The 13,256-nt window shown below is 43.2% G+C and overlaps 1 protein-coding gene across 1 annotated transcript; it reads left to right on the forward strand.

Moving 5' to 3' along the window:
* Positions 1-11,844: 11,844 nt before the first annotated feature.
* LOC133780640 (uncharacterized) lies at positions 11,845-12,855 on the forward strand. The gene is made up of 2 exons (XM_062220255.1): positions 11,845-12,235; positions 12,314-12,855. Exons 1-2 carry the CDS (start codon positions 11,855-11,857, stop codon positions 12,845-12,847), a joined length of 915 nt encoding a protein of 304 aa, XP_062076239.1. The 5' UTR covers positions 11,845-11,854; the 3' UTR covers positions 12,848-12,855.
* Positions 12,856-13,256: the final 401 nt, after the last annotated feature.

Raw genomic sequence — 13,256 nt, forward strand, 5'->3', positions numbered from 1 at the left:
ATTTCGAGGACAAAATTTCTAGTAGGAAAGGATAATTATAGCGTCCTGAAACTTCTAGTAGAATTAAGTGCTTTGATTAGCGTGCCGAGATGACACATGGGGTAATTATGTGTTAATTAATTGATTTATGTGATTACATTATTGAGTATGCATGAATATGTGCATTAAATGTGTTTAAAGACCTGCTTTTGTTAAAAATGGGCCTTTTCGTAATTTTGACCTATTAAATGTTTAATTGTAATTTTTATGTGTTATGTGCTTGAGACCACACTTTTATGTGGATATTCGGGATATTCGACATGAGTCGGTCCTTTCGAGCAATTTAGCAGAAAAGTCACAGCGGGGATAAATATTCGGCTTGGGGTGAGCCAAGGGGTATTTTGGTAATTTCGCATATTTTGGTAAATGATATTTATCTAGACTTGACCCGCATGTCGTCCACATAGACCTCCTCCATGTTTCAGCCCAACTGGTTCTTGAACATCCTTTTAACCAGCCTCTGGTAGGTGGGACCAACATTCTTCAGCCCGAAAGGCATCACGATGTAATAGTAGACACCCTTATTGGTCTGAAAACTAGTATGCTCCTGGTCTGCGACATGCATGGATATCTGGTTATATCCCTAGTATGCGTCCATGAATGACAACAACTCGTAGCCAGAGGTGGCATTGACCATCTGATATATCTTGGGAAGCGAAAAGAAATCTTTCAGACAAGCTTTGTTGAGGTATGAGAAATCAATGCATGTCCTCCATGTGCCATTTGGCTTTGGCACAAGAACATGGTTAGATAGCCACCTGGGTATTGGGCTTCTCGGATGAATTCGTTGGTGAGGAGCTTATCTACCTTAGCCTTGAGAGCCTCTTTCCGAGTGTGATCATACGTTCTTTGCTTCTGCTGGACAGGAGCAAAGTGAGGATCAACATTCAAGGCATGGCATATGATGTTCGTATCAATGCCGGTCATATTAGAATGCGACCATGCAAACACATCTTGGTTTTCTCAGAGGAAGTCCACCACTACCGTTTGGACTTCTGTCTTCAAACTTCCCCCAACTTTTATTTTTCTATCGGGGGTGGAGGTATCAAGAACTACCTCCTCTACCTCCTCTATTGGTTCAATGGCCCTCTCCTCTTGAACCCTCGTGTCCAACTCACCATGCCCAGTCTCCTGGACTGCCTATACCTCCAAAGCCTCAAACTGCTCGGGGACTGCTGTCTCCGCCATCATGACATGGGTCTTGAGAGACACATTGGAACAATGTCTCCCTTCTTTCTAGTCTTTGCGAACGGTACCAATCCTCGCCTCTGTGGGGAATTTCATGCATAGGTGGTGGATGGAAGTGACGGCTCCAAACTCTACTAGGCAAGCCGTCCCAGGATGGCGTTATATGCCGAGGAGCAATCCACCACCATAAAGGTGTAGTATTTGAAGGCCTAGCAAGGGACTTCTCCAAGTGTTACAGGAAGCTTTATTTGCCCCCATCAAGATGTGGGCTTCTTCCGAGAATCCTTAAAGGGTCGAGGTGCATGAGGAAAAATCTACGGTGGTCAACCCTATTTTCTCAAAGGCTGATCTAAACAGGATGTTCACCGAACTCCCGTTATCCAGCAGAATCTGTGCCACCATTTTGTTGGAGATTTGGCTCTCAATTACCAATGGGTCATGGTGGGGGAAGTGTATTCTTTGAACATTGTCTTCGGAGAACTTTATGACTTGGTCAGTCATTCGAGGCATTTGGGCAAGCAACTAAGCCCACTGGTGGCACGGGCACTCCATCCGTGGGGAGTTGGGCCTGGCGCGCTCCACTCTTAGCATATTGGTGGAGATGTCCCAACTTGATGAGGTTTTTGATCTCATCCTTGTGCTGGCGGTACTAATTAGTGTGGTGCTCTATGTCATTGTGAAAACGACAAAACTTGCCTGGGTCTCGTCTTTCCCTGTCCCTTCAAATGGGTTGTGGCTTTCGATAGTGAACATGTTGTTCTATGGCCACAAAGATGTTCTCTCAGGAGTCCACTAAGTCAGTGTACTTGGAGTACTACAAGACATACTTCTCACCAGAGCTAGCTCCTTGCTCTGTCAGTGAGTTTCCATTTCCCGTGGGCTTCCGGCCTTTACCTTTGCCCCCACGTCTACTGCCCTTGGGGGTTCGGTTGGGTGTAGTAGACTGGGACAGAGCGGCAACTCCATCAATGAATGCAGGTTGAAAAACACTGTATTCATTGGGCGCTGCTCCATATCCTATCGAGGAAACGCTAAAACCAAGAGTTGGCACGACACTAAAACCTGCGGGCGGGACGCTCAAGTTAGGCTGGACTCCTCCCAAGCCTAGTTGGATGGGAGGAAAATGGGAATATTGGATTCCCGAAGCCACGGGGCCAGATGTGGTCGAAGAAGGAAAGGTAACGAGTCCTCTTAATGCTCCAATCTAGGCATCCTCCCAATTGATATACTCTTGCGCCCAACGAATGAAGTCGTCAAGTCTTCAACATCCTCTCAGCTGGAGGTCATCCCAATGCGGGGACCCCACGCGGATGCCAACCTGCAAGGCTAGCAACTGCTAGCTGTCATCAACCCTCTTGGTTCTCGCCACCTCCTCCTTGAAGCATTTGATGTATGCCTTGAGGGTCTCAAAGGGCCCTTATTTAATGTTGGCCAAAGCATTGACCTCAAAGCTCACCTTCTAAGCTCCTATGAATTGACTTCGGAAGGCAGATGATAACTGATGCCAAGAGTGAATGGATCCTTGTCGATGCTTCTTGAACCATTCATCTGTTAGTCCCGTTAGAGTGATCGGGAACACGTGACACTTAGCGTCATCAGAGACGCAATGTACCAACATCAACCTGCTGAACTTAGAAAGGTGGTCAGTGGGATCCCAGCTGCCATCATAAGGGGGGGTGGTCGGCATCTTGAAACCATGTAGCAAGGGGGCTTCCATAATGTGGGGAGCACATGGCTCCACTTCTTCATCATCCGAGTCTGAGTCATGGCCTTGCCGTCTGGCCATTCTTAGCATGATCTTCTTTAGGCTCTCTAACTCTGCACAGAGCAGATCTCGATCTCTATTGATGCTCTACGCTAGGCTATCTTTTCTTCAAGCGTTGAGGTTGTCCCGTAGGTATGATAGACCTTTCCTGGTGGATTCATGTCCATTGGCCTTATTACATCTTCGGGCATTAAGGTTGTCCCGCAAGTCAGCTTGACCCCGGGACGTGTCGTTATCCTCGAGACGAGCCACCTTGGTTTCTCCGTCGGACTCAATATTCTCATCATTTACTGAGATATTGATGCCACGTTCTCGGTTCTATGAGATGTTCCTTGGGTGGACCCCCAGACCGTTGTTCCTATGGGGTTGATGAGGTACCGAGGGGACACCACCTCCAGGCCTGGTACGATCCGTATGAGCGTGTTGGGGCAGAACGCCCTGAGCTCCATGGGTGCTAATAGCCTAGCGATGTCCTCGGGCCCCTAGGCCATTACCTTTACCAGCCTTTCGGGAAACCTGGTGGCCCTTGGGGTCTTGACGAGCCCTCTTCTTCTTTGGAGCAGGATTATCGTCAACTTTTCCTTTACCGCAATCCTGTGGTGGTACCGGGGTTCCAACTCTAGCTGGGTGCTTGGTGGGCACCCCAGCCAGTGGATCTCGCACCTCTGCAGCCAGGTGCTTGGGAGGCACTCCAGCTGTATTGATAGGTGGCACTCCAACAAGGTGCGCAAGTGGCACGCCAGTTCGGTGTCTAACTGGTAGATTGTCATTGGGGTCCACTCGCAGCCCCTGGGTTGCAAGAGTGGCCTTCATGGCAAGTACCATCTCCTGTAGGGCGGCGATGCTACCCTCTTAAGCATTGATCTTTTGTTGCTAGGTGGCCACCTGTAATGCCCTAATCTCCAGGGACCATTATGGTGTGCATTTAAACAGTGCTAAACTCGCTAACAGAGTCGTTTGGCCATAATCGTGTAACTAAGTGTGATTAGCAGTTTAGGGTTAAAAAAATTTGTTAAGATACAACATTTCACTAAAACATTTACCATATACATTGGGATCCCAAAAATATAATTTAAAGGTTAATTACAACAAAATATTTACAACCAGCCGACCTAAGCGGCAAAATAGGGTTTAACCCTAGTTCCTCTATAAACACTCTGTCGTGGCAGTCGAGCAGCCGCATATGTACACATTGTCACCTAAGCTCTCCAACTCAAGGATGGTCTAGCTTTCTTTTGCCTTCACCTACACCACATAGCACCCGTGAGCCAAAGCCCAGCAAGAAAACTCAATATGATCATGAATAGTAATAACATGTTACTAAATCATAATGTGCATGCCTAGCAATAATAGCCCTATTCATGCATGCAAATAGGTTCAGATAGTGATGGGGGATCCTGCCCTCCTGAATGGATGACTATCAAGTCAATCCTAATCAGATGAGTGATTTAACACTTTAAGGTTCTATTAACCATGATGGAGTGTGTAGCCCTAATCAGATGAGTGACAGAGGAGTAAGTCACTAACATGGGTTCTGTACCCTCAGATGAGTGACTGATGAGCAAGTCACTAACTAAAACCAGATGAGTGACTGATGAGCAAGTCACTAACTTAAACCAGATGAGTGACTGATGAAGGAGTCACGACAGAGGCTCAGCACCCATAGCCATGTGACGATGCAGTCACGTGGGCCTTCTGTCCATGGCTCTAAGTGACTAGCCATAGGCTAGACAAACGCTTTTAGTTTTCATCGAACTTGAGGTCAGTAAGGCATTAATGCTCATGATGAGTCATTCAATGCTGATGTCGATTAGATCTAATCTTTTCGGCTTTGCGTTCATGACGCTTATGTCGCTCTTGACTCATAGGTCAATAACACACGACCAGTGCTCAATACTGTTGTCGAACTTGACTAGTAAGTCACAGCTTCATAGTTAATACTGACACCATTGCCGATTTCTGACTCATGGGTCAATTCCATTCACAAGTAAGCAATGCAATCAGGTATATATCATATGTAAAATATCCAAATGTAGGGCATTCAACATGCTTACTTAACAATTGCTAGCATAATTATGGTCATGCACAAACACTGAGACTCAAGCTTCGATCAATCTCATATTAAACATTCATGGCATGCCCTAATCACATGTTTCTCATGCATCACATTCTGGGTGAAGTTTTCTTACCTCTGGTTCGAGCGAGAAATAAAAATTGAACGACCCTTGAGAACGATCAATCCTTTAATCCCTTAGTGGTCACCTAGTCATAACCAAATATAACCTCCATTAAAGAAAATCAATATTAATAGGTTCTTGACCTAAACCTCACTCCCGGGACCATGAATTGTACCCAAACGGTGAGTAGATTTGATCCCAAGCCTTAGGAATTGAAACCCCGAGCCAAAATCCCTCAAAAGCTCCCAAAATATGCATCAGGAAAAATAGGGCAGCGCTACAGTGCTGCCCCCTAGCGCCCCAGCGCTACAGGCAGGGAAGTTTTGCCCTGTCTAGCGCTGTAGCGCCACCCTTTGGGCGTTGTAACACTAGGGCCAGGCAGAACTGCCCTGGTTCTTCCCTCCTTAGATTCCTCCATTTCAAACCTTAAAAAGAAGCTTCCAAACTCCATCCAAACCCCCAATTGAACCCAAAACCCATCTACACTTGATCTAGGCATCATAACCTATCCAAACTTTGCCAAAAACCCCATTGAATTCTGAACTTTCAAACCAAAAACCCAACTGAAACTCAATAAGAAAACAGAGCAAGAAACCAGAGATTCTATGGTTAAAAACTTACCTCAAGCTCAGAATTACACCCTCTTCAATGGTAGGACATAACCCAAAACCCTCAAGGCTTGGTTCCCTAGCTTGGTTCCTTAAAAAGAGCTTCAAAAATCAAAGAGAAAAGAGGAGAAGAAGATGAACGGGAGAGGAAGATGAAGTGCTTTGTTTTGCTTAACTTTCCACAGCCTTCTAATGGCTAAATATAACCTAAGGTGAAAAGACTCAAATTCCCCAAGCCTATTTAAAACCCTTAACATCCACCAAGGGCAAAATTTTCCTTTTCTGCCTATCTCGTTAATCATAATTAACACCCTCCAATTCCCATTACTTCCAATATTCTCAAAGATCGAAACTAACCTCGTTATGACTACACCGATAACTTGCATTCAAAGATCGTCTCATGCCGAATGGCTCGAACAAATCCACATATAATGTGGTCTTATTCACAATTCACCAACATGCATGAAAATACACAATTACGCCCTCAACGGGCCAAATTACCAAATTCCCTTATAATTAAAAATGGACCCATATGCATGCATTTATCATCATATTATAATATAATTCACATAAACATGCATATAATCATTTAATTGCATAATATATAAAGTATGGCCCTCCCGGCCTCCTAATCAAGGTCCTAAACCTTATTATGGATTTTGGGGCATTACACCACCTGCTCACGGAGCACCACCACCTCCTGTGTCTCCTACGCATCCATGGGGTTAGGCTATTGTTCCTCATAATACCCCTAGTAGACACCGTCATCTTCGTTGTCATATTTGGCGTCTTCGTCACAGTCCTTCACCATTTCAGGCATGTCCTGAGGTGGTTGCCAATTGGGTTCCCCTCCTTCAACTCCGGTAGGGGGGAGTATGTCATCTGCAACATTTCTTCAAGTAATTACCATGGCTGTAAGTGTTCCGAATGCTTTCTTCAATCTCTCAATGAAAGCACCAAAATTTTGACTGCCTTTTTCGATGTCAACCTTAAAACGAAAGATTAAAGAAATAATTAACAAGAACACAAAATGTTTGTAGGTGGTTCTAGATATAAAAGAGCCCTAGTCCACGAGTCTCTAGTATTAAGAAGATTGTAAGCTAATTGATGCAAGCTCCAATGGTGTATTCTCAGGTAGCGTTTAGATTGCTCTGAGTACAATGCATTTTTCTCTCTAAAGTACCGAACCCTTTACAATGAGATCCCCAGCCTTATTTATAAAGGATGGGGTTATTAATTACTCATCATTTACAATTAATACACACTAGGCTAATTAATGTACATTCTCCCCATTATTGAGGTATTAATACCACTTTAATGCATTGGACTACATTAACTAGAGACCACGGCCCAGGCGACATTCGCGGGGCCCATTGCAGAAAGCTACCTACTTTATGGGGAACATGCCCCTGGAACTATCAGGGCATACCACACGTATTTCCTTGTTAGGCTACGTAGTGGGAGTGTGAATTATCGAGTCTTACAATTGACAACACTATGGACGGATCGCCAAAAAGGTTGTCAGGCGATCCTTTGTCGCTAAAAACCTGCATTAGTTGACACCTGGCTAACCTTCTAGGTCCCAAGGACAAGGTCTTTGGCCTAGAAGATAACTGTTTGCAAAGAAAATAAGGACTGCTGACCAGTTCTCGAGGCATGTCCTCGGAGAGACATCCGTGCCCTACCCTACTCGGATTGCCACGTGTCCCTAGGTGAAAACACGGACAAGGATTATTATTATTATTATTATTATTATGTGATAATAATATACAACAATTATATATAAGAATAGTAGTCTATTCCTGATAGATGGTTAATGAAATTCTCAATTCAATTTTTCTCCTCACACTCTCAAATTAAAATAAAGAAAAATAAGATTTTCTCTCTAGCCTTAAATTCAAAATCTCATGAGTTGAGAACATCTTGTGATTCAGAAAATCAATTATTGTTCTCTATGTGCCCACACACATCTTGAGGTGTAAAGAATGTCTTGGAAGATCGTGGTTTGAGTATTCAAAGCAAGGATAGGAAGATCATTGATTTTTCGAAAAGATTCAAGGATTCTTGATAGGCTACAAGAGGTAGTCATTTAATCTTGGTTTTATACATATATTTATACATATTGTTTGTTGATTAACATATTGCATATTGATGGATCCGCATATAAAAAAGTTTGTGTGAATTTTTTTGTTATATACCTATGTCACCATTCCACAATTTCTGCTGCGCACTAGGACCGTTGCTTACAGATTCATGCCTCTTTTTGGTGTTATCAAAATTCAGCTTTTCCACTTTCACATGTATTAGTTTTAAAATCTGGTACCTTTTGATAATGTGACCCGACATTTGAATAGGTAAAATTCCTTAAAACATTTTTTTAATTAATTTATATTATGCTTGTCTACATAAGAAAATCTAAAAAACTATATACAAATACTTAAATGTAGCAACTTCAGTTAGCAAATAGATAAATACACACACGCATACACATAAACTATCAGGCTATTTTAAATTAGAGTTAAATATAAAATTTGTAAATATTATATACATTATATTTTAACAATAATATAATTAGGTAAAAAAAATAATTGAAAAAAAATTTAAGAAATCATTTATGTGGACACGGTTTTTCGCCAACAGTGTATAAAGAAATAATAAGGTTGATTAGTGCTTAGTAATAAACCGTAACGAAAGATGAAATGAATTCACAAGAACACAAATCTTTTATGTGGTTCAGTGGTTAAAATCCACCTAGTCCACAAGTCTATATTATTGTTGTTTCTCTCTCTATTTTGGCAGAGTTTCAGTATTATAGAATAATCGTCCCCTTCCCTCTCCAATATTTCCAGTATTTATAGAGAAATTCCATGGACAGGTTTGGGTAACCGTGTGAGTCAATCACAGATTTACATATTTATTACATTTAATACAAATAATTCTCATTTATACTGGGATATGATTTGATCACAAAATAAATGGTATCCTAATATTTGGGACATTAAATATGACAGGTTGGTCATAAATAATCATATAAAAGTACCCGAGTCTTTGGGGATCTGCGGGTACGCAATATATTTGAATTATCATGAGTTGAATATCTCTCCTAGCTCGTACATCGACAACTGTTTGAATATTTTGAGCTCGTGCTTCACAACCTTCATGTTTGTAGCTCAGGTTAAACCCAGGACACCTAACACCACACGTTCCCATGTGAAACTAGAGTTGCTTACGTGGATAGTAAAAAAATATCATATCCTTTGTTATTTCTCCGTACATTTATTTGCCAGCTGTACTCGAACTAAGTGGATGACTCGAGCTAAAATTAGGGTACAACATTTGCCCCCCAAGCTCCTGCTCATGTATGACGTCATCATTTTATAACCTACACAATAGGGGCTTTTAGTTAATAGTTACACAAAATCATGCTTGCCCACTACTCGAGTACTGGACACGTGGTGTACTACAATTGGCGTCTGTTTGGGTTTCGAGGACTGCAATAATTGTCTTGTCACCTTTTTGCCACTGTTTTGTCTGTTTAACCGTGGCCCTTTGATCTTGTACTAACCAAATCGGATAGCCCAAATTAATTTATGCCATTTGCGTATAAATAGGGTAGGCAATTTTCAGGTTTCACCACCTTTAATTTGAAATTTTTCTATATTTTCTCTCTTCTGTATTTCCAAATCCTTCTTTCTCAGAAAAACCCAAAAATCATTCGTTGCACCCAGTTACTCAGTAGTCTTCCAGGAACTTTCCCCTACAAAGTCTACTTCTTTTTATCGAAGAACATATTGTAAGCACCTCGTCTTTTGCTTTTGAAGAAATTTTTATTTTACTGGTTTTTTTTTTTTTTTGTTCTTCACCATGCTCATTCATACTTCACCGTAGTCAATATTAGGCCATTTCCCAAATGATTTTAACGAATAGGCTTCAACTTAGATTCAATGAGTAGTCCTAAAATATTTTTAGAACTACAACATTCATAAAAATGGGTAATTTCTGGGTAAAGTTGGGTAATCCATGGAGAATTTAGAAAATACCAATTTGGGATATAGGAGATGAAAAGTTTTTTAGGGTTCAAACCAGGTTGCTTAGGGGTCACACTCCTTGGGTGGTTTTTGCACTAAACCGCCTCCCAGGGATAGTAGTGGTCTGATTTTCTGACACACGGATCCCTAAATATCAGGGGTCTATTAGGAAACCGAGGTGCGTAACTTAGGGTAGCGTGTTTCATCACGTGATGGGGCTGAGGCTAACTCAGCTCATACATCAAAAGTAAACCATTCCCCCTCCGTACTTCCACTTCGTAACCTTAAAATCCTCTTAGGTTGCCTAATAATTAGGTTGTTCTGTTCATTAGGCGATCTGATGGCTCCCAAGAAGAATGCAACTAGTTCATCCTCTCAGCAAAAGAAAAAGGGGAAGGAGGTCACCCCTGAGTCTCCCATTCCCCACCTCGGTCCGGTGGTGGAAAAGGAGGTGGTGGTTGACCCCGACGCCTACTTCGAGGCGGAAATAATCGCATCCAAGATTATGACCCAGGGGAGGGTAAACAAAATCTGCTAAGCCACAACATTGAGGTCGGGACCGGAGTCCTCATTGCTCGACCTGCTTTTGAAGGGGAACAGAGCTGCTCCCCTTTCCAATAAGATTTCACAGCCTGGAGTGACGAACACCTGAAGGCATGAGCCATCCTCCCCTTGGACCAATGCTTCATGGATTTTCTGAATTTCATGAAGTTGGCTCCATTTCAGCTCCCCCCAAATTCTTATAGGCTTTTGGCGGGGATGAAATACTTGTTTTTGAAGCACAACTGGGAGGTCCCCCTCCAGCAGATATATTATATTTCTTCTGCCTCAAAGCCAGCTCGAAACAAAGAGGTCAAGGTGACGGGTTCTACTATCTCACTAGATTCCCTAACTCTGCTCCCGTCATCGATCTCCCAAATCACCCCAACGATTATAAAGACTTGTTATTTATGTCGAATGGGCTCTAAAACTACGAACACAGATACTTCAACTGTCCTCGTAAGTTCTTTTAATCTCTGACTTTAGCTCATGAAATTTTATTCTTTCCAAGATATTTTTCTTGTACATGTATTGACTGAGTTTATTTCTCGTGCAGCCATATTTGCGAGGACGGCGAAGTCTGCGACCCTTGGGGGTCAGTACGAGAAATTGTCTGGGCTGTCCCTCAGTGAGAAGGACTACCGCCAGATCATGAATGACGTCATGATGCTGGCGTGTCAATTGATTGGCGAAGGCCAGACATTGACCTTAAGGACCCGGGCTACCCTTCCGGTAATCCGCGAGCTCACATCCTCTCAAGAGGAAGCCTTGCCAGCCACCGAAGGCGAGGATGAGGAAGAGGACGAGGTGCCTCTTGTGCAGAAAAGACAAGTTCTCGAGGCTGTTCGGGAACCTTATTTAGATCATGCTGAGTCAGGGGCAGCAGCCAGCCCCTCCGGCCAAGGTAACCCATACCCCTATAGGGAACAAGATAGGGTTGTTGCTAATTTTAGGTTAGTTAGGTTTAACCCAAATCAGCTCACCCATCGTCATCCTCATGACCCAGAACGTAACATAACCCGACTCCAATGTGTAGACCACCTAGTGGTGTGTCATGACAATAGTTACCCTACGGGCACCATTGTTGTTGACAATACCTTAAATTTTAGGTCTGCCATCTTTGAGGAGTACGAGACCAACCGTAGGACCTGGCCTTCTCTGCTCTAAGGCGCCTTTGCCCCTGGATTTAGGCAGTACGTAGATGAGTCCATCCCCATGGTAGAACTAGAGCCTGAACCTCCTAGGATCCAAGAAATACTAGTCATAGACTCTCCTTCTCCTCCAGTAGTCCTGAGGCCGGAGGTCGTGATTATAGACTCCTCCCCTAGCCCAGAGGGTAGGATCTTTATTTATTTTCTTTCTGTGTATGTTTTTTACTTTATTTGAGAACTATTCCCCTCTTGTTCTTTTTAGGCAAAGATATGGACACAAACTGGAGCTCCTGACCTCCGTACTGCTTTCTAGGCCGGGAAAACCGGCTCAGGCCCTGTTGTGAAGAGGCCCAGATTTATGAAGAAGGCCCCTCCTGCAGCGGGAAATGTCTCAAAATCTCCTGCTAAGGGGAAAGGCACGAGCTCGATAGCTCTGGTGTCTTCCATTACTGAGAGGAGGATTCCTCCTCCTCCTCCTCCTCCACCTTGGTTCATGCCTCCTTGGGATCAAGTAATACAAGCTGATCCTACAGCTCCCCCTGCCCCAGCTGCGACTGTCGGAATACCAGTAGATCCCCAGGATCTAGAGAAGCTCCCGGAAGCCTTTTGGGGAATCCTTTATGAGATAGCGAGCCACATGGTGGGGCACGCCTATAAGGCCAGCTCGAGGGACTTAAGGACTATCGAGGAGCGGAGCCCAGAGAACGTCATGGAGTCAGCCCTGGGGATGAACCTTACAGTAAGTTATCCTTCCTTGGTGATATCTTTCTTTTTATCGTGTCTAAGGATATATCTGACTTGCCCTATTATTTTGCAGTCTGCCTTGGCTCAATATCGCAGTATAGCCCAGGCTAGGACTAGAAATGATGAGCTCCAGGCTAAAATAAACGCCGCCAAGGCTGCCCTGACAGCTGCTCAAGAAGGTGAGCAGGCCGCCAAAGCTGCCTTTGTGGCTGCTCAAAAGAGCGAGTATGATGCCAAGTTTTCCCTCGCCTCATCCCAGGAAAGCAAGAAGGCTGCAAAGATTGCCTTGGTTTCTCTCCAGGCTCAAACTGCACAACTCCAGGCCGAGGTTGATGAAGCCAAAGCAAAACTGCTCGAGGCTGAGGCTGCAGTCAAAGAAGAGAAGGCGACCTCATTGTCGTCCATGGAGGATATGTTGTACCATTGTTGGGCCTTTAACCAGGATGGGAACTTTTCTTTCATGGATCCCGCGTTGTGGGATCCGTACCTTAAAAAATTCAAGGCTCAGATTTTGCAAGAACCGTCAGAAATAGGAGATGCTTCTGCGGCAGGCAAGCAGGATGGCGAGGAGGTTACATCCTCAGAGCGACTTGGAAGAGCTCAGTGACAATCTTTTTCCTTTTGTTTTTTATAAGTTTTTTGTAAACAATTGCTTTTGGGCTCAGTTTGAGGTTTTTCCCCTCAGGACAATTTTATTTTCAATTTATACGTCTAACTTTTTATCTATTTATCCTTCCTTTATTATCTCTCATGTTTATGACTCCTTAGATTTATACATTCGAGATTTTAGGAATCGATTTTAGATCGGGATAGATATTTTGAGCTCGGTTATATCCAAACTTTATGTGTTGATTAATATCATGCCTGTTAAGAATCAGTCCTTGAACCCAGTTATATCTAGGATTTTAAATATTTTAAACTTAGTTCGTGTTAGGTTTATTGATAACTCGAGCTTTAAAAAGCCCTTGATTTTAAACAATTTTCCCAACTTTCCAAGTTTTGTACCTAATTGTATC

This window comes from Humulus lupulus, chromosome 5 (genome assembly GCF_963169125.1).
Source record: "Humulus lupulus chromosome 5, drHumLupu1.1, whole genome shotgun sequence".
Taxonomy (NCBI): Eukaryota; Viridiplantae; Streptophyta; class Magnoliopsida; order Rosales; family Cannabaceae; genus Humulus; species Humulus lupulus.